Source organism: Genypterus blacodes, unplaced genomic scaffold, assembly GCF_046128005.1.
Source record: "Genypterus blacodes isolate CSIRO-AG114 ecotype Tasmania unplaced genomic scaffold, CSIRO-AGI_Gbla_v1 ptg000148l_1, whole genome shotgun sequence".
NCBI classification, from domain to species: domain Eukaryota; kingdom Metazoa; phylum Chordata; class Actinopteri; order Ophidiiformes; family Ophidiidae; genus Genypterus; species Genypterus blacodes.
In genome coordinates, this window is record NW_027466950.1 from 216,570 (window position 1) to 237,697 (window position 21,128).

At 42.9% G+C, this 21,128-nt stretch overlaps 1 protein-coding gene across 1 annotated transcript in view; it reads right to left on the reverse strand.

Moving 5' to 3' along the window:
• The window catches only part of itgbl1 (integrin, beta-like 1), a 37,758-nt gene continuing 16,630 nt past the window's right edge, over positions 1-21,128 (reverse strand). Inside the window, exons 6-11 of the mRNA XM_076165688.1 lie at positions 17,876-18,016; positions 17,326-17,472; positions 10,605-10,721; positions 5,500-5,646; positions 4,193-4,306; positions 1-1,140 (exon numbers count right to left, since the gene is read on the reverse strand). Coding sequence (XP_076021803.1) covers positions 1,052-1,140; positions 4,193-4,306; positions 5,500-5,646; positions 10,605-10,721; positions 17,326-17,472; positions 17,876-18,016 — 755 coding nt within the window. The 3' untranslated portion in view covers positions 1-1,051. The remainder of the gene's footprint in view (positions 1,141-4,192; positions 4,307-5,499; positions 5,647-10,604; positions 10,722-17,325; positions 17,473-17,875; positions 18,017-21,128) is intronic.

The following is a 21,128-nucleotide window of genomic DNA, read 5'->3' on the forward strand; positions in this document are numbered from 1 at the left end:
CATACTTAATGCAATATAGCGTGCAGTATATTATTGCACCTGTCGTTTGATGGGATGAAGAAAACAGAGGGGTTTGGCTCGTACTTAAAGCATGAAAAAGGCCAAAGTAGAATTTACATTCAATTTTCTTTGTGACTTCTTATCGGTCCTCTTTTCAAGTGGTGACTGAGCTGAGTGTGTCAATGCAGCTCTCATCCCCTGACGCCACCTTTGGAAGTGACATGGACATCCAGCATGCCACAACTAAACTATGTATGCCCTCTCTTTGTTTCTACCACTTAGAATTTAACCTTATCACGAGTGTGAGTTGAGCGGGTGTCCATCTTGTACCTTCAGTACTGTGTGGGTGTCGTGGCCGATCGGTAGGTTTGATTGCTTTCTGGTGGAGAATAATAGGCACTGTTAAAACAATTTATTTTTCAAAAATATATATATTCCATTGCAAGTATGCCCATTGGAGTTATGTCATGTTATAACAAATTTGTAACCATGTATGATTAAGGTCTTCGCATTGTTTTCCATGCAAAATGTTGTGTCGTGCGACACATTTAATGTTTTATTATTAAAAAGAAATAAAAACCTCAAACAACACCTCTGACTTGAGTCGGTGAACTTTCAGCACAAGAACCTGCACCACACATGAACACACACATATCCCACTAATCACACTGTTTCCTCTGCCTGACATTCAAATTTGTCATGTTCTTGCTCCAGTTATGAAATATGTAAAAAGTTGTAAAATATATAAGAAAAATCATACATATAGTTGTATGTATTGCTAGAAAAAAAAGCTTTTTCCCTCCCTTGTTGTTTTTATTCCCACCTACAATAGAGCTTTAGGATCGTTTGTAACCAGTACAATAAAGGAATGAATGCTGTTATACAAGTCATAAGCAGAAATGTGATGGATGAATTACATCCACGTCTGGTTTCGTCTTCTCCTCTCTCCGTCCTCTCATGGTCTCCAGCCTGTTTGTGACCATAGGTGATGCTCCTGGTCGCTCCAGGCAGCCAGGCTACCCTTTGTCTCTGCGCCAGTGTCCCGACCTCCTCAGTACTCGGCCCCCACCCAGATCTCGCAGGCGTTACTCGTCCAGCCGTCCCAGCATTCACACGTGCCGCAGTTGCACAATCCATTTCCTGTGAGGGGGATGTGAGAAAGCTGTGAATTAAAAGAGCTGTGCCATCATGTCTGACCTTTAACAAGGTTCCTCTTTTCACACCCTGCTTCCCAGGGTGCAACTCTTTGGTGAGAGGGCTGGAGGTTGGCAAGAGTGCCGTTTGCTGTTCTACAACATAAAAAGGAAAGTTAATTTAAGAGTAAAACTACCAAAATACAAGACAAATATAATGGTGTTTCCATTGTTACAAAGCACAGATATCTCAACTCTCTTAGGTCCCTGTTAACTGTGGCGATGACGTCCAACTCTGCGTGGAGCCTGATACCCCCCGAGCTCGCTGCGTGAACGAGTGCTAAGCTGTCAGAGAGAGACGCTGGGGTTAGCTGCTCTCTCGCTGCTCTCTCGCTGTCTTCCTGTCACACAGCAGAGGAGACATGTCTACTGCAGCTCATCCATATGGGAGAAGAAGGAAGGAGGCAGGAGGAGTGATGGAAGTTGACGAGGTGAAGGAGATAAGAGTGAGGCAGTGAAAGTGAGGTGAAAAGGGCAGGAAATGGGATGAGCAGAGAGAAACGTAACCAAGTACTCTAATCTGCTCAAATACTGTGTTACGCTGTTTGTACTTACTTTAACTTTGAGTCTGCTGCTTCTCATCTCCAGAGGAAGTCTTAAGATTCAACTATTGTAACTATTGAGGCAAACCATGTGTCTCAGAGTTGTTCTACCTCATCAGCACAGTGCTGCAGTTATGGATTGTAACTCTAGCAGATATCCATTTTACACAGTTTTGGTAGGATTATTGTACAACAGTACTAATTATCTGTTAGCAAACCGCAAATCGAAAAGTCACAATAGCAAAGTAATCTGATTACCTTTTAAAGAAATGTAAATTTTTCTTAGTTACTTACGAAATGAAGTATTCTATAATACTACAAAAGAATGATGGATAACTTCACTAAAAGAATGTATGGGAACACCAAAATCTCTGAACAAGGAATGAACAGACTGCAAATTATGACAAATCCTTACTGTTTACTTACTCAACACTGGCAAAATAGTCCAACTACAAAGACCTGATTCATATCCTGCGTAACTGTCTGTCAAAAGCTGCCTAATGTATGACTCAGCCATCTAATGTCTAAATACAGTAGAGGACTCTTATTTTGGCGGGCCCCCATATGTCCAATGTGGTAGTGAAATTGAACTGATTGATAAATGTTGCTTAAAAAAAAGGTGTTCAATTATTATTTTCTAATGAGGAAGAGTAACCTGCTTGACTGGAGTGGAGGTGTGGGGTGGGTTAGAGGTGTTATATGCAAATGTACCTGCCAGGAACTTCTTCAGTTTGAAATCTAATCCTGCAAGAAATCCCCTTTTTTGCTAAATGCGAAAGTAATCTGATTATGTGGTTTTATTGAAACTATAACATAACACAGTTTGTTTTTTCTTGAAAACCTGACTACATAATGATATTGTGTGTGTTCCTTTACTCCCCAGGCGTGTTTATAGATACAGAGTGCGTCAATAAGGCCATTCTTCAAACTGAGGACATTTACTGCTAATATGTACTTTTTCTTGAATATATTAAATAGAGTTATACTTGCATTGGAATGTTGACTGTGAAAAGAAAATGAGAGATCCTGATTCTGTGGCTTGGAAACCAACGTGGTGTCTGGCAGGCACATTTATTATCCCCAAACACAGGCCGGCTTCATTAAGCAAGCAAAAAAGGATTTCAGTGTGCGGGCGGAGTGAGGGACTGACAACGTCTCCCATAGAAAATGGCTAAGCTGCTGGGAGATCGCCTGCATCCAGGGTGAACAACTGGCCAGACCTGCCTCTCATTAAAGCCAAATCTGCGACAGGAAGCTGACTAACTCACTGGGCACATCCAAGTCCCCAACACCAGAGAGAGAGTGTGTGTGTGTGTGTGTGTGTGTGTGTGTGAGAAAGATGCTCTGCTTTACAGGATCACCATCCTCTGTGTGAGAAGAACAACATTTTGGAGCAACAATTCCTGATTTGGACAGGGAGTCATACAAAAGCCTTTGGGTGAGTGTAGTAATCATGGCGGTGTCTGGAGACAAAGGTAACAGAATCATTTCATTGGGTTTCTGCAAATTGGAGAACATGCCCCCGACAAAGACAATTAGATGTGTTGCTTGGTGACTGAGGCTTTTTATTTGTCAGATTTTTACCTTTTTGTTTGACGGTCAGACGGTGTGGTTTCTATTTTTTTTGTCTCTGAGCGGAAATGATCCTCTCCAGTGCATGAAATTAACCAGCAAGCATTCCTAATATGCTGAATTTTCCACATCACTCATCAGTTGTGTGTGTAATGAGAATCTACAGCTTTGAAGGATCCATGAAATTCCTGGATGCAGCCTGATTTGAAATGCAAACGTGCCAAACGCATGTTGCATCATTTACATGAAAAAAGAAGAACATCGTTGCTACCTGGAAAAAGGGGAGCATGGATGTTTTTTGGGGGTGTGTGTTTGCATATTTAACCTCCCATTCAGAAATTCAATTTCATGTAAAACACCATGACAACACTCCTCATGCATAATGGTAATGATCACATACACCCCAATCAGTGAAATGGTGATCAGGACAATTTAACAGACGGCTGTCATGCATCCTCTTTGCTTCCTCCTTTCCTCTAATGTTTTTGAAGCAAATGTCTGTCTGCGTCATGAAGCGACGACGCTCATTCGAATGACACGGCTGACATTTGGAGGAACGATGTCAACAAGAGAAGCGCCTCTCAACAGCTGTCCAAAATGTGACAGCCCCCAGAGCAAATATAATTACAAACATGTACTGAGATTTACATTATCAGTGGGGGGAAAGACAGCTCCTGTGGATTAGTAGCTACACTAAAATACACACTCCATTTATGTGTGTTTGTGTGTCTTATATGTGTGTCTGTCAACTCCATCCATCTTGCCCCTCCTCTGTGCTCCATGACTCACAGCCAAAGCCGTTAACATTGGTGGGCTTGGTACAAAACCTACAGTCCTACAGATACGTGTGTGTGTGTGTGTGTGTGTGTATGCTTTCCACTCTACCTGTGCAGATGAGGCCGTCATGTTTGTCGCACTCACGGTCATCACACTCGCAGTACTCCCCGGAGACCCACCAGTCTTGGGGAGAGCAGATGCAGCGGCCACAGTGACAAGAACCTGCCACACACACACACAGAAACACTTCACTTCACTTCACAGTACATATTTTGTATTTCTTTTGTACACCGCCGCCTTGCAATTTGTATTATTTCTTGTGAATGCGTTCTTTGTTCTCAATTGAGGATTAATGGCATGGTGCAGAGTGCATATGAGATTATCCCTGGAGGTACAACTACTAATATCCTTTTGCCACCAGTACACACACTTTAAAGCTCATCATGTCTCCCTCCATTTACTCCAATTAGTATTTCTTCCTCTTTTTCTCAAGAGCTGCAGTCGTTTAATAAAGTCTGAAGCACTGGTAAGACCAATATGTTGATGAGAGGAGAACAAATACACTGCTGTTTCTCTCCCGTCTCTATCCGCTAACACGTCTCCACCATCAGAGGTGGATGGGCGGGAGGGTTTTAAGCTCCTCCACTCGACTCCGCTGAGATAGAAGAGGAGGACGAGACGAGAGAGAGAGAGGTGAGGCCAGAGAGGAGCCGAGGCGTGGAGAATGAACACGCTCATCTCCATTTTCACACTCTGCAATTGGACACGGCCGATGAGGGATCTAGCCGTTTGGCGTCATTTACCTCTGTGATACATAGGAAGTAATGTTAATGTGCGATGAGTCATAATTGACCGAGAGGTATGAACTCACTTCTCACACTCTCATAATGGCTGTAGCATCGATTGAATGCAATATATGTTTGAAGTGACAAAGCTCTTTATTGGCTCTGATGTTGAAAAAGATTTAAATGTGTTTTAGATTTGATCTTACTTTCATTTGGGGTCAATTTTGTAACCTTTGTGGTGCTTTCATGTGCAAAAACACACATTGATCCGCTTCGGCTGCAGCACTGCTGTTCACACTCAATGAAAAAGAGTTATTTTAGATACTGTAGAAACTTTTTTCACACCATTAGTCCAAAACCTGCATTCCTCTAAGCTATTATATATGTTTCCCCAAGTGAGAGTATGAATGTGTTACAGGGTTCATTATGAGTGCTACATTTTGATTTGTGTGACTCGGCTGGTGGCTGTCAATACAGAAATGACTCCAGGCAGTCTGAAGTTAAGTTAAGTTTATCTTTTATGTCCAGGGTCGAACCACTCAGCCGTCTGAGCGATGATCTTATGAACAAAACATTTTCAGTTCCACATAGTAAGTAGCAATAGAAGTAACACAGAAGACTCTTGTTTACCTTTTCCACTGCAGACGACTCCATCAGACGTCTCACACAGCTCTTTGCTCTGGGCGTCGCTTATGTCACACGACCGAGGGAACTGGCACTGCTTCCCGAACCAGCCGTCCTCGCAGATGCAGCGTCCGCACGAACAGTAACCGTGACCTGGCGGCGGAGGGCAGAAGGGTCTTCACTTGAAGGAGACAGAATATGGAGCATAGCCATGAGAAATTAGCACAAATAGAAGGGGAAAATAATAGGGAAAGTGCCTCCAGAGACACCAGCGGAGACAAAAAGGGAGAAAGTTTGACAGCGCAGACACTGAACCTTGACACTAATAGGCAGTACAAGGAGACAGACCCACAGCCAGACGAGAGAGAGACACACAAGGCTTGTTGTATTTTCCCTGTGGACATGAAGGGAACTGTCATCACTGGTCTTGTCCTCTCCTTAATAAATCTCCAGCACTTCAGAGATGAAAAGCAAAGGGAGGCTGGAGCAGACCAAGACACATACACACACACAGACAGACAGACAGACAGATACACTAAAGCACAGAAATTTAATTGGTAGAGGGAGACGGGTGCATGGATGGCTTAACAGACGACACCATCATAGAAGCTTTATCAGACACACACACACACACACACACACACACACACACACACACACACACACACACACACCACTTTTCCAGCAGGACCTTTCACACTGTGCCTCCTTCGTTCTCAATCATGTCATGTTGAGCCACTTGCACCAGTGATTGATTGATTCCTTTATGTGGACGTGTCGTTACAGGGGCCAGGTTGACGAGAGCATCACCAGGGACACAGTTCCCCATCATAAATCCATAACGGCGCTGCTGGAACTTGTTTAATGCAGAAGTGAAAGACTTTAACTCCAACAGCAGTTTGATTGGATTTTGATTTTGAGTGCAATGAGTCGATGTGAGTCGTCCCGCAATTCAATGGAGTCGATTTAAGTTGCTAAAGTGATTCAGTCACAGAAAACTAAACACATTTCATTGCACTTTTATAACAAATTACATTTACTTCCAAGACAAAACTCCTTTATCCTTCGTCAGCTAACAGTGCTGAGGTGAGAGGAAGAGAAGCGGAACAGGAGTGTGTCAAAGGAGGTGGAGAGTGTTTAAATTTCCAATCAAAACACATTAAAGATCACAGTATATTCAAAGCATCCATACCTCCACCAAGGCCCAAGAATCCTCAGTATTCTGAGAACCATTTTATGCAGCAGAATACGCTTCATCTTAGCAACATTGTGCCTGTGTTCAAATTAACACTCTGAATGTGACCATTGTCTAGGTATATATAATTTAATCCACCAGGTCTGGATCAATATCTGGATCGGGGCTAAATTGCTTTTATTGATATTCCATTGGATACACGATGGATGTTAGACTTTTTTTTCTTTTTACAGATTGGCCTCCTACTGGACCTGGTTTGTGCTGGACCATGAACCCCCCATTACTCCTCCCAAGCTGAAGGACCCTTAGCACTCACATGGTGCAGTGTGTATGGTAGCAGCCATACACACTTCAAGCTAACTTCACCTCAGCACCTCTGAGGGAGGGTCATGGTCAGAATATGAGTGAAACGAGAATCCTTCCAGTGGGATGCTGACTCAGCAAAGCTCTGGCTGAAACTGTGATGAAGGAGCGGAGGATGGAGCTCCATTACAAACAGGTTATAAGCTAAGTGTGATGGAATGGGACCTTGCATTTATTCATAAATTGTTTCTATGTGTTAGAATTTAAACTCTTGCCTCCCTTGTAAATTTCCCAACAGATCGCCACGGTTACATACGTCTTCGCTGGGTTGTTACACACTCAACATTACAGCAACAAGAACACAAAGCAGAGTTCTGATGTTGCATCGCCGCCGACGGCTTCTTGCTCAATCTGGGCTCCTCGACTCTGAGTCCGAATTTATCTTCTAAAGATTTCATCGAAATCTGTTTGCGACTTTCTAAGACAAATGCAAGAAGCAAATGTCAGTGAAAACATGACCTGATTCATCAGTGTTTGGCAGCGCTAAATAGAGAAATAAAGTCTCGCTGAGTTCCACACTCACTGCCCACGTTATTATTCTCCTGACCTGAAGTTTGTAAAGAATTATTCTGTGTGTTTCCAGAAACTTCCTGTCGGCTGGGCCCAGTCTGACCGTTCTCCACGGACCTCTCTCGTTTCTTTGGTTTTGTCACTATTCTGTCTAAACTCTGGTCGTGCAATAAAATAACAACTGTGTCTGAAGTACTCAGCAACATCCACCAACCATAGTCAAGGTCATCGTGATGTCATTTCCTCCCATTGTGATGTTTGTTGTGAATATTAAATGAATCTCTCGTCTTGTATCTGCATGATCCTATGCATTGTGCCGCTGTGATTGGCTGAATGAGCAGGTGAATGCTGTTTTGGAATTGATCTCTCTGTGTGAATAAGAAAGCAAATCTTAGATCTTTAATGAGACCGTGTACAGAATACAGCAACATATTGCCTATAACACCTCGAATGCAATGAATCATTTAATAGCTATAGATAACACGATCAATAATGACTGTCTCTTCCTCGCAGGCTGCATCTTTCACTCTGGAGCACTCCTTGATCTTACCTCACTCCTTGATGCTATGGTTGATGTTATTGTGTGGGGGATGTAGTGTGTGTAGGATTGGGGCGGCGGGGGGAGGGCGGGGTTGGCGGCGGTGGTTATAAATGGATCTTAGCCGGTGTTTAGTCTCAGTTGGAGTGGAGTGGCAGCCATGGCAGCTCATGCATGGCTGCCTCAATCAGCCAGCCTGGGAGAGCACATAATTGCTTTGGAGGATCAGCACCCCTAGACCCCTTTCAATTAGTCTGCACCTGTCTTTCACAGTGTACACGTTGGACAGCTCATACTATAGCATGAAGAGACCAATGGTGGTATTTAATCCAGCCTACATGTATTAGTGACACGTGAACAACGGCCCGGTAATCAATCCAACTTGTGATCATTGTTATTTTTGGTTTTGTTGTCAGAGAGGAAACTAACTGAGAGAGTGTGTCGACAAAAACTCAACATCTTCCTAAATCTAAGATTCATTGCATTGCTGACAGGTTTGCTAAATTTGATGTTTTGACCTTTTCACAGCATTCGCTTCATTTCCGATGGTTAATCAACGGAACAATGTACTTAACATGAAACTACACGCACTACTGAGCCCTCTCTGGTTCTAGATCAATCAATAGCTCAATAGATCACCTTGCACTTTGTTGAGAACTTGTGGGATCATGTGCCCACGGCAAACCAGCCTCTCCACAGAGTGTTTGGGTCCAGATGAGATGATTTCTAGTCTGGTCAGGGTTGTTTTGGTCTGTCAGTGCAACTGCTGTGTTCAGACTGTAACAAGGGATGAGATGAACCCTGTTCTGACTGAAGCAGACTAAACTAAGGATTGTTTGAGAGCTGACAAAGGAATGAAAGTGGGTAGTGCAGAGATAAGTTGCCTCACATCAGCTTCTACACACTATTCTTCTATTCCACAGGCCTCTGCTGTGAGTTTAAGGACTAATCAGCTTGACTGCGTGTGTGTTTGGCGTGCGTGCGTGCATGCGTGCGTGCGTGCGTGCGTGTGTGTGTGTGTGTGTGTGGCATTCAAACAGGCTCTCCCCAGAAGCCTCGTGAACAATTGTCTCTGGACAGCTCAGCACACAACGAGCTCCAGTAATACTCGCACATAAATACTGCATCCCCCTTAAAGGAGAAATTTACCCTCAGATGCTGCAATGCACCACTGATAGAAAATGGCAGCGCTCACCAAAACCACAAGGAGCCCCACTCAGAAGGAGGCGCTTAGGCACAATACAGGAGGAGAGACAGAGAATGTAAACGCGTGTACAAATAAACAACACTGGTTTCAGGGTTTATGAGTGGCAGGAGAACAATAGAAGAACGGAAGACAATAGATGTAACAGAATGTAGAACACTGAGTCTTCCACGTTTGATACATTTTGTAGACGAAAATGTGTTTCTTGGGAGAAACCACACTCTGTTTACTCCTTTAATAAGTGCTAGAAAGCCATGTGTCATGCAGTCTCACTTAAGCAGCACTGGAAGAGGAGAGGAGACAGCAGAGCAGACATGAGAGCTGCCAGTGTGTCCACAACTTCATAGAAATTAATAACAATTCTTGAAGGAGGAAAAAACTGTTTGGGTGCAAGTGCAGAGCTGGAAAAAAAAAAGAGGTGATCTCCCCCGGGCCCAAACTTTGGAATGAGAATAGTGTTTGGCTGAATTAACACATTTTCTATCTTTATGGTAGAGGAGGGGTGACAACCTGCTTAATCTTGTTAATTAAAATAACGCACGGTCACGACTTATAACGTGCAGATAAATAAGATAATTAAGTCAGGGCCACTAATGATTATCCTGTGGCCATGAAATAATTAAGTAACTATTGCTGTTATTATTGCATGGCCATGGATTACAGTTAGATGGTACCCCAGATACTGGAGCTCCTAAAGTGGCACAGGTATTCTGACGTACTGTCAAAGCAGGTGACAAGTCTACCGAGTCTGTTGAGTCTCATGGAGTCACATGGAGCCACAGCCAATTATATCCCTGTGAAGACTTCATTAGATCTATCTAGGTAGATTAAATGTGTCTAACCTGTTCCCAGTGATTACAGCGTCAGTATAGTAACAGTAAAGATAAATTAGATTAGTTTGAAGCAGCGTCTCTCTCTATGTCAGTCAAATCACCAGGTGCAAGTCACTTCCCTTTCCTAGCTTTTAAAAGAATCTGATCCCTCCCTTGATTCCTTGAAAAAGGGTGAATCGGAGGTAAATCAACTGTTGTCGACTGCTTGTGATCGGATTCCCAGTTTAATATTTGTGTTTCAGAAGGAGAGCATGATTAGGAATGTTAAAGTGCTTTGCCTTCTGTCTAATGCCATGTTGCATCATTTCCCTTTGTCCCTCATGCAAGGTACAAAGCCGCCATGGACACACAGATGGAGTGTCTGTGTGTATGTATGTCATGTAACTTTCTGCATGTGTGTGTGTGTGTGTGTGTGTGTGTGTGTGTGTGTGTGTGTGTGTGTGTGTGTGTGCGTGTGCGTGCGCTCACCTGCACAAACTTCTCCATTGAGGTCCTCACACTGTCGGTCGTCACACTCACAGTTTTTGCCATGAACCCGGGTGTCCTCGGGTGGGAAGCAGGTACACTGTCCACACTGGCACTGACCTATAAACACAGGGACATTCTCTCACATCTGGACACACATATCTCACGTCACAACACCTACTTTTAACTTTTTCACTCAACCTTCAAGTCCCAAAGCTGGTATACATACCTGTATATGTTCCTTTTCCGATATAAAACTTGAACTAATCTGCCCGACAACGTCCCCCCACCAGCTTCATATGTAAATCATTCACTCAGATACGCCTTTACGTGGGGGCACACAGACACACACCCACGCTCACCCACACTCACACACACCTCAAGATGTTGCGATCCCACTTCAATCAGTGAGCTGCCAGTGAAAATGGCCACAGGGGAACACACTGGCTGAGCACGCTGGCTAATGGTGAAGCTCATTAAAAAAACATCATCTATCCCAAACTGTTGGCCCGATCACTGGAGGTGTGCCGCAGACCTACTCACTGATCATTGAGCAAAGGCTTCTCGCAGCTATAATCATTCTGAGCTTTATGTATTATATTTATATTTTGAAGTTAAGACCTTCACTCCTTTATTGCCCCCATAGTTTAATAGCTCTGAGTAAAGAGACACATTAATGTCCGTCCTTGCCATTAACGAGCAAAGCGTTGAATGTGAAATAAATCACAGGACAAAATTCTAATTATATTTCAGACCGCAATGTGAAAACTGTATTTTAATAAAAACTCTTTACTATACCTCAGTGTGATGTTATTGGTGTTAATAATCCAGTGATATTATTTCTAACGCCATAAAGCTGCATAAGCGAGAATATTCTGCAAGTGAACATGAATTAAGCCGACCACATCAATTCAGATGGTGCCTGGTGATGACGCGACATCATTTCAGGCTATAAAATGACGATGAAAAGCCAATTTGTATCATGTCATCGATGCTTTATCAGCAAAGAACACACAATATTCCTGCTTCAGGTCTAGCTGCCCCTGGACCTATCACGGATATATAATTGCACAGAGTAAATTATCTGGCTGAGTGAAGACAGATGGTTTTAAACATAAAACACAGCATTCTGAAAGCATCTTTCACTTCTCTGTTTTTACTCATCCAGGTATTCCCCCCTTTCCCTGTTTGCAGTCATGCCAGGTGGCTTTTGTGATTAGTGCTGGTAAACAATAACACTTCAAACTTGCCAACAATGTGTGCACGCCTCCACGCTACCATGACTCACTGTGTGTAAAGCGTGTAAACATCAATGCGCTGCACGGCCGCTCAAACAACAGCCTCAGCTCAGCCTCAGCTCATCAATAGACGCCGTCTCTACACTGTCACTTGCAATGTGTAACCTCAGACTTTATGACCACAAAGATACACACACAGGCAGCGTATACACACGTACGCATAGACTCATCTCATATAGCGCCACCTGCTCTGGGGGCTCAGTTACCCTAGCAACCAGTGATGTCATAAGACCCCTCGCTCATCGATTATCTCTGTAGTCGTCATATCTTCCTACTCCCGTGTGTGAATGTGTGACTGTGTTTATCTGAGCAAGCGTATATTGCATTTGTCATCCTGTCAAGGGAGACACTTTGAAATGAAATGGGGTGCAAGCACAAATGCAAACACTTCAATACCTGATCAGCAGGTAGGGGTGTGAGCTTTCATCATCAGGTCTTCAGATCACTTTCAAAGTCAAAAAGAGAGATTCCTCATAAGCTGGGAGAAAAGCTGAGAAAGGCAAAACGTCCCAAGGCCCTAATGCACTGTGCACTCCCTCAAATAACAACTCAAAGCACTGAGGATATGTTTCTAGTAGATGGGTGGTGCTAATTTGTGAGCTGAGTTCACGTAGTTTGACTAAAAGTAGCGTAATTTACAGTTTACATTTGCATAGAAGAGGCAGGTGGCATATTAGAATCACATATCCCAGCGTTTGAAACAAAAAGTAGGTCCGAGACCATGAGAAGGCAACAGACTTCACACACATAGATTTTCAAAGACACCCAGCTCTTAACAACATGGAGCAGCAGCCTGAATACCAGTTTGGCAGCCTGGTTAGTTGCCTTTGATTTTGACTTAATTTTCAGTTGCACATTCAGTCTGTGGCAGCCAGCGACGTGTCCAACATCACACCAAATATGATGAATCCAATCAAGTGACGGCCCTCTCTGTGCTGTGTGTCATCCGGTGGTGCGAATCAAAGATTTCCTGGCTAAAGCATTGTGTTAACACCCAAAGTGCACTGTTCATCAAGCGGCAAAAATCAAAGAATAATTAAATCAATAAATACAAGGGGAGAAAAACAGCAGTGTGTAGCGTGTCTAACAAACTCTAAGAAACACTGTAACACTTACTTGTTGAGGGTGACATGCATTACTCTGTATCCCTCTGTTTACACTTAATTACTTTTTATGAATGCTGCTCTTCTGTCCTCCAGCGGAACAGGGATTACTCTCAAACTCCTCAACCAGCAAGCACTTGATGAGCTCCAGCCATCTTTGATTAGGAGGATCCATGTACATGTCTGAACTGAGAATTTATTATTGGATAATTTATTAATTAAATTCAGTTTGGAAAATGAAATGAAAGATAACACAGACAAGATAACATGAATTTGAACTTTTAACGTTTATTATAATTGGCCATTGCAGGGCAAAATTGCATCCAGACAACAGCTATGATTTAGAGACGTGCTCTAAAATTGTCTGATGTTATTGGGTTGTGTTTATATTAATTAGAAATAAGCCTTTCTGTCTAGATTGCATTGAGTCGGCAACAAATGCAATTCAAATCTGCTATTGGTGTTCCCAGTAAAGCTCTTTTTGATACCTGCTGTAATCTCCTCCTCTCATAGCTATGTATATCTACATATCTATATCTATATGCAGCATTTGGAAAATGATGTCAACTGGCTGAATGCCTCCATTCTGCTTGAGTGTGTCGTTCATCAGGATGCATTCAACGTGAGATAGTCATTTCAAACACACACCAGGGTGCACAATGTAATGTTACTGAGCGTATTTGTCTTTATACATATGTATGTTGCTTGTGAGACCACGGATGTGATTTCCGTGGTAAATATCGTCATGAACATATACATAACACAGCTGCACAAACAAACCATTGTACTTGAATGTAAACTATCAATAATCAGACCCTCTAGGCAGAGTTGAAACGTGATAAAAGTTTGTGCTTCCTTAAGGAAATACCCCCATACAAAGAATGTGCTATCAACTATTTTCTTGTCTTCCACCTCTCAGGAAGAAAACCTCTGTAGCCGCTGTTTCAAATTTCAAGGCTTTTCCGCTCAAGCTGCCATCTGCACCAGCTGTATTCATCCATGCCTAAGTGATTTTCTCCGTCTGTCTCCTTCAGTTTTGCCGCTCCCTCTCTCTCTCTCTCTCTCGCTCACGCTCTCACTCTCCCACCCTGCTTCCTGTCTCCTTTCATTGTGTTTCGCAAACACCTCTTGCTCCCTTTGCGATTTCCTTCCGTTCGAGTCTCTCACATTAAGGTTTTCACTGAAGCAAAGGACAATCTTCCCATGAAACAAGATTATTAACTAAACTAGAATGACATTCAATAGGCATGACTCAGCCAAGGCCAAACAAGTCTAAACAAAACTTTTCTTCATCTATTATTTGCCATTGATAAGGGGAAATCATCGCAAATGCACTCAGGAAGGAACAAGGGCAAACACAGGGCTTTAAACCTTCAACCTTGTTTCTGTGAGGCAACCACTGTGAACCACTGTGCCTCCATTGAGCTCTGAAGAGAAAGACACAACTACAACATAAATACCAGGACTTCATTGCTTTATTTGACGTCATGGTAAGCAGAAGTCTATAGCATCCAAACTCAGATGAAGCTGCGTCTATTCATAATCTTTGAATGAATACACTACACTGAAAGAAATATGACCATAAACTGTTTGAGTTTGTGATCCAAACAACTACCTGTCATCAAACACATGTACCACCACCACCTCTCACTGCTGGGACAGTATCGTTGGTTAAAACAATAGTAACTAATAACAGGGAGAAAATAGAGAACCGATCCTGGTAATTCATGAAATATTGATGAAGATTTCAGCATTTAGTCGACACATTTGGACTCAACGTAAGAAGTAAATTCTGTTTCTTAGGAATGGTGTTCCCAAGGGATGCCGCATAAGAAAATGTTTACTCGATACAAGCGATACAAATGAACCGCCCACCCGTGTCTGCGCTGAATAGAGTGGGTGGGCTGGAAACGACATGTACATTTTAAAAGGAAGAAGTTATGGATCCCATTAATTGTTCTATTGTGCAGGGCAATTTAAAGTTCCATTTTGTCGCAGCAATTGGAGATAATTTAAAGGTACTGCTGGAGTTATTAAAGCTAATTAACTCTCTCCCAGCAGAAGTTAATCTTTGCTGTTTCATTATGTGGCGGGAGCATCCTGCCTGCTCAACCCTAATGTTGTGGAATTGGTTTTGAGACAGTCAAAACTAATTCCTGTCATATAGGTGAAGTAGTCCAAGGACAAAAAAAGCTAATTGTCCTTGACGATAGCACACAGTGGAGGTTAAAGGGCAACGGCAGTTTTATAATTCACTTTATTGGTGTTGAGTAGCACTATAAATCTTGAGAAACAACTGGTTAATAAAAGCTTTTGTGGCTGTGCAGGGACATTATTTGCAGGATTACTCAAAACCTTTCATGAAAGTTCCTGAATGAAAGGAATTCACAACATGTGTCTGCATATCCCGATGCAGGTGTCAGAGATTTAAACCAGCAACCTTTGGCTTTGCGGAGAGTCTAGCCAACCAGCATTACACACATACCCTTTCTTTTCTTTTGGAACATACCAGCGAGTACAAAGGCAGTGTTATACCCAACGACTCATCTCTGTAGTTAAATGAAACAGAAAATCAATGCTTAACATTAACCCATGGTACATCTGAAGAGCCACGGGACCAAGCGGGTTACGCTCCTCATAAGAGTGACCGCCACTGCCTGCATTATCCACCACTTAAACAATCAAATCCAATAAGGAAACATCGAGCTGAATCGCTATGAGAGCAAAAGCATACAGCTGACTGTTCTGTATCTTGTGTAATTGTACCCTCATCTGAAAACGAGTACAATACTAGAGTCCCTCAGGGAACCACAACAATGTTAAGGCCAAAATGAATAGAGCGAAGGTAAACTGAACAATGGCCGATACAGCACTGTACATTTGATTGATTATGGCTGCTGCATCAGTACAAAATACAGGAACATGAGATACTTTGTAAGACTCCTGAGATTGCTCTGCAGAGCTTCTTGAGAATATTTCTGGGTACCAAATGACCACAGGGAACTTTGCAACAATACAAGGCACCGCTTACCATTCAGCATTGTTAAATCTTGCAACAGGGTATCAGATCTCCTCTCGCTCATATACAGTACCTTTGTCAAAAACACAAAGTTGCATCTGAATCTATATCATAGCGTACACATGCTGATAGACAGACATGAATGGCTGATGACCTAGATGATTTTTGCGGAATACCTCAAGTCTAGTCTGGGTAGATGAGACCTTTGTACCTCGCACCTATAAGAAAACTATTGTTTATTTGGTGAGAATTGCACTCAAATTCAAGGTTTGTATAAGTTATGCTGCAGAACTGAAGAATCCAGGACAAACATGCGTCTATGTGGCCCATTACTTTAATTTATTTTGTCCTTAAATGATCATAAACATGACTTTACCATGCAGTAGTCACAGCCAAACCCAACAAATGGTCGGGGTAATAATGTCTTTGAAATGTTTGGCATAGAGTAATAGACCGTTAAAATAGAAGGAATATTCTTAAACCATCATGGAGGCGGACACGTGCTTTGTCTCCACATGCTCTGCTGATCCCAGGCTCATATTCACAGAGCACCAGATGAGCAAGTGTTAAAAGTAACATTCACCTTTTCGTCAGCTCTGTAGACTGTAGTCTGCCTTATAGCTCTTGTACCTACTCCATCCCTTTAACCTAAATGTCATCAATAGAAAGAATGAAACATGTGTGCCTGACAACAGCGTCACCCTGACAATAGCCATTGTTTTGTAATACCAGTGTCTCCGGTGTTGCCTCAGTGAGAATCTGACATTAGTTCTAAGCCAGGCGTCAAGCAAAACAAGCTCCCTTTGTCCAGAAGGGCCACTAATGAAGCATACAGTGCACTGTAATAAATCTGGACACATCGACCCACAGGTAGGTAGCTGATCCAGCTTTGGCTCACAATGTGGCGGCCCGGCAATGCTCATTACTCTCACACACGTAGAGACGCTCCATTGCACACGAGGATAACACTGTCTTTTATTCCTACAACTAGACATGTGATTAACTTGCACATTCATTTTGGATTTTATGTCCAACATTTAAACTTGAGCACACATAAAAGACACAATGCTTCACGTAGGGTTATGTGTCTGTATGGTAAATTCAGTCACAGCTTTATAGCGTCGTGATTGCTGTTCCTCTCAGGTTTTAGATAAATGCACACTTACACACTTTAGAATTTGACCCTCCTGCTTTTCAAGCCCCGTCAATTCGACACAGTGAAAATGCCCTACATTACACAAAGGGGCGAGCCCATGTCTGCTGCAGTAACCATGGCAACAGGAGGGGATGGGAAGGCCAGGTACCTCGTCCGAAGCAGGGCAGATTGGACGTTCCTCGACACTTCTTGTGACTGCTCTCCAGAGACAGAGCGCAGGACAGAGGATGCTCACACTTTCTCCCTGCCCAGCCTTCCTTGCAGTCACACCTGCCACAGTTACACTGGCCGTGACCTGCCGAGGGGATAGAGGAAGAGCAGAGGTGAGACAGAGAGAGAGGGAGAGAGAGAGGGAGGAGGAGAGAGAGAATCATAGGCACAATGGTGGCATTCATCACATTCTGTTCATTAATTCTTCAATAGAAAAAATGAAAAGGTCATTCCCACTCCGCCCAAAAGTTTATCGTGCACTCTATGGAAAGTTCACTTTCATCACTTTCACGGTTTCTTAGTTGCATCTCAGCATTACCACCAGATGGGGAAGAGTGTTGGTATTTGTCTAAGGAACTGTATTTATTACATATCCAAAGCTGAGTGTTGATGCAGACCGGATGGAAACAATAATATACAATATAACACATATTTCCCCTTTGACATTTTCATATCTAACTCTAACAGATTCATATCCGAGTTCTGACCTGAGCAGAAGTCATCTGTGTATCGGTCGTAGGTTGCGTGACAGTTCCTCTCGTCGCACTCGCAGGTGTCTCCGTGAATATCTCCCCAGTCACCAGACGGGTCCACATCATAACAGGTACATTCCCCACAGACACAGGTCCCTAACACACACACACACACACAACCACACACACAACAAATCTACATTTCCCTTATTCTGTATTGTAAAACCGTTTCTGTTCCAAGCAGCACAGAGCAAATAAACAAGCAATGTGGGTTTCATTCGGCACAAACAAAGCAAAAGCCCGTTCATACAAACACAGGGAAGCCTTCTTGTACAGGCTGTCCACATGCAGAGAAATCCTCTCTTATCTCTCCGTCTGTCTCTTTTTCTTTTTCGTTCCCTTCCTTTTATGTGAACATCTTAGCCGGGGTAACAGCTGAGCAACAGCCAGTGGAAATCCTATTTTCTCTTATCAGCAGTCACAGAGCAGGGGAGCCCCAGGGGAGCCACGCCAGCTGGCAAGCCCGATGGTGGGGGCCAGTGTCTGCCATGCCTGGCCCCTGGCCCTGAGTGCTGTCTCACCCACCACCTCGTAACCCTGGAGCCCAGGCTGTATAGAGCCATGCTTTAACATGTCTGCCATAAATATCATAGCTAATCTTCACGGCAGCAGATTGCAGCAGCACCAGTGAGAGTATGTTCACACGTAGCAATTTCTCACAGTGCATAGGAATTCAGCCGTCGCCAGAGCATCTCCAAGTTGAAAAATGTCAAACTTTTCAGGGAATCTTCCCATGAAAAGGACCAGCTGACCACTGATGTCATGAATAAAAGACTGTTCTGAGGACCCAAAAGACTATGGATGTCCCTGTTGCGCTGCTGGTGCTGAGTAGATTGAAATATCATCCAGGAAGTTGTCAACCGGGAATTCCTGTAGGATTCCTGTGTCTCAGTGCAACAGGAGCATCTTCCTCGGCACTGATTGTCTCTAAAACCAAAGTCTAGATGAGCAAGTGTACTGAAATTGCATTTTTTCTCCTCTCGCTGTGCGTTTTCCACACCTAGGGCGCTACGTGTGAACATGCCCTTACACTCCAAAACATTCTGGACATATTCTATAAATTCAACGAGTGCAAGCGAATACACCATTTATATTAAGTATGATTTTGTCAGAATGTGGTGGACCAAGATGTAATTTTCTGCCGGCTGCATTTTTCTCTGTGCCTCATTAATTGCGGCCATATCTGCTCCTATTTTAATCAAGAAACCATGTTATATATATATATCCTGCAGGTATGCCAGTTTGGAGTGAAATCTTAACAAGACTGAGGAGGCTGGGTGAACTTAACAGAGTGTGAGGGGGTTGTCAGTATGCTGAGATGAAAGGGAGTCATCATTCCAATCACACACATTTCAGAGTGTGAGATAGAGGATAATGAGGCACAATACAGACATTTTACGCCGTCACACGAGACACCTAAGATCTCTGTACAGTGAGACGAACCCCCTGTTGTGTAGTGCTTCACCTTGCTTCATCTCCTGTAATCAGTTAGATTTATCCTCTCAAAAGGGGGTGAGTTTAATCCAAATTTTCAGATTTGGTAGAATCACTCAGCTCCAACACTATGCAGTAAGTTCCTTTAATTGATTTTCACTCATTGGAGGAAGATGAGCTCTCTGAGTTTGGACCATGGCACAAAAAAAAGAAAATCTATTTAAATAGATGGTTTTGTGCAGGAATTTGTAAAATATCAGATTATCAATTGCCGTCCTTCCTGTCATTCATTAAAGCCTGATGATGTAATTTGTCTATAGAGGATAACAGCTGAGATAATTAAGGATATATTTGAACAAATGTATAAAGACAGTAATTTTTCATATATTATTCCTTTTTTCCTGTTTAGCCTTTGCTGTATTTCATTATCTATGCCTGGTCTCAAAGCTAAAGAGGAGTCAAATGGGTTGAGAAAAAAAGGTTGGTTACTTTATGGTCAGTGTACACTTGACCACCAATCCCAGCTCTGAAAAGAAGGCTGTGTCCATGAAGCCTATGTGCGTACCATTAAGTCCTACTTAGCCCGTGTTCAGCCAGGTTCACTGCTGTAATTAATTGAACAAAGCTTTTCTAAAATCCCACAGGATCACTTCAGCTATAGCAAAGCTTTTTCTCACCTGTTCAATCTGCCCTGATGGCTTACAATTGAATTTATGTGATGATTTGTACCCTTCTCTTCACTCTCCTCCTCCATTCTGAGCGCCATAACACAGATCTGTACACACAGATACTAAAGGATGTTTTAACACCACTCGAACAAGTAAAGGATGTTAGATCCAATTTCAGTCTTACTTGGAAATCGGTATGTTTCATAAACTGATTCTCGGTACTTTTAACTACATCAAACATGCTCATTCTGCTTTTGTAGTATATTCCTGCATTTACTCATTCATTTCACTAACATGGAAAGTTTAAAAAGCTGGCGAACATTGGTTAATCTCTCAACAGCGGCGAAAGAGAAAATGTGCATTATTAATAGTCTCGTTGAGAAAAATGATTGTCTAGCGCTTCTCTGCTCTGAATTATACATTTCAAGTCTCACTTTATAGTTGTTATAGTGGCTCTGGAGATTTTATTTCCACCATTTTCACTCAGCTGTCTCTCTGTTATATGCAGATGGTGGCCTGAAGAGTTCACAGGCTTGGCTTCCAAACCTGAAGCTGCTCGTCATGTTTGCTAAGTGAGGGGAGAGGTGACTGAGGAGCGGCTGGTGCAACATCTGGTCCCCAAGTTGAGTTATTTCCTGTTTTATTCTGGTATTTACGTTCTTGTCTCATTTCAGGTCCCTTCACTTCCTGCTCCCGGGCTTGTTTGATTACCTGCTTTCTGCCCTGATATGTCTCACCTGTGTCTCGTTGTCTGTCTCTCCCCCCCAGAGCATATAGTCTCTGTTTCCCTTTGTCGTTGCCAGTTTAGTGAGGAATGATGGAGTCATGCAATCTGGCAGCTTTTAGAAGTGGTGGAAAGAAACAAAGGGTAGCTTTGCTCCTGAGGGGGACAGGCTTCACTTTTCTTGTCTTTTTGACCACAGAGAACGCTGTCATTCTCAGTTATACTCTTATTACCCCAGAATTGAAAGCCAGAAGCAGAGAAGAGACTGCTGCTGCTCGAGACGTTCATACTGTTTCTGCTGATCTACTGTATGTAGCATCAACCTGAGCAACCTGAGCAACCCTAACCCCTCATCTCGTTCCCTATCGTCGTATGTATGAAC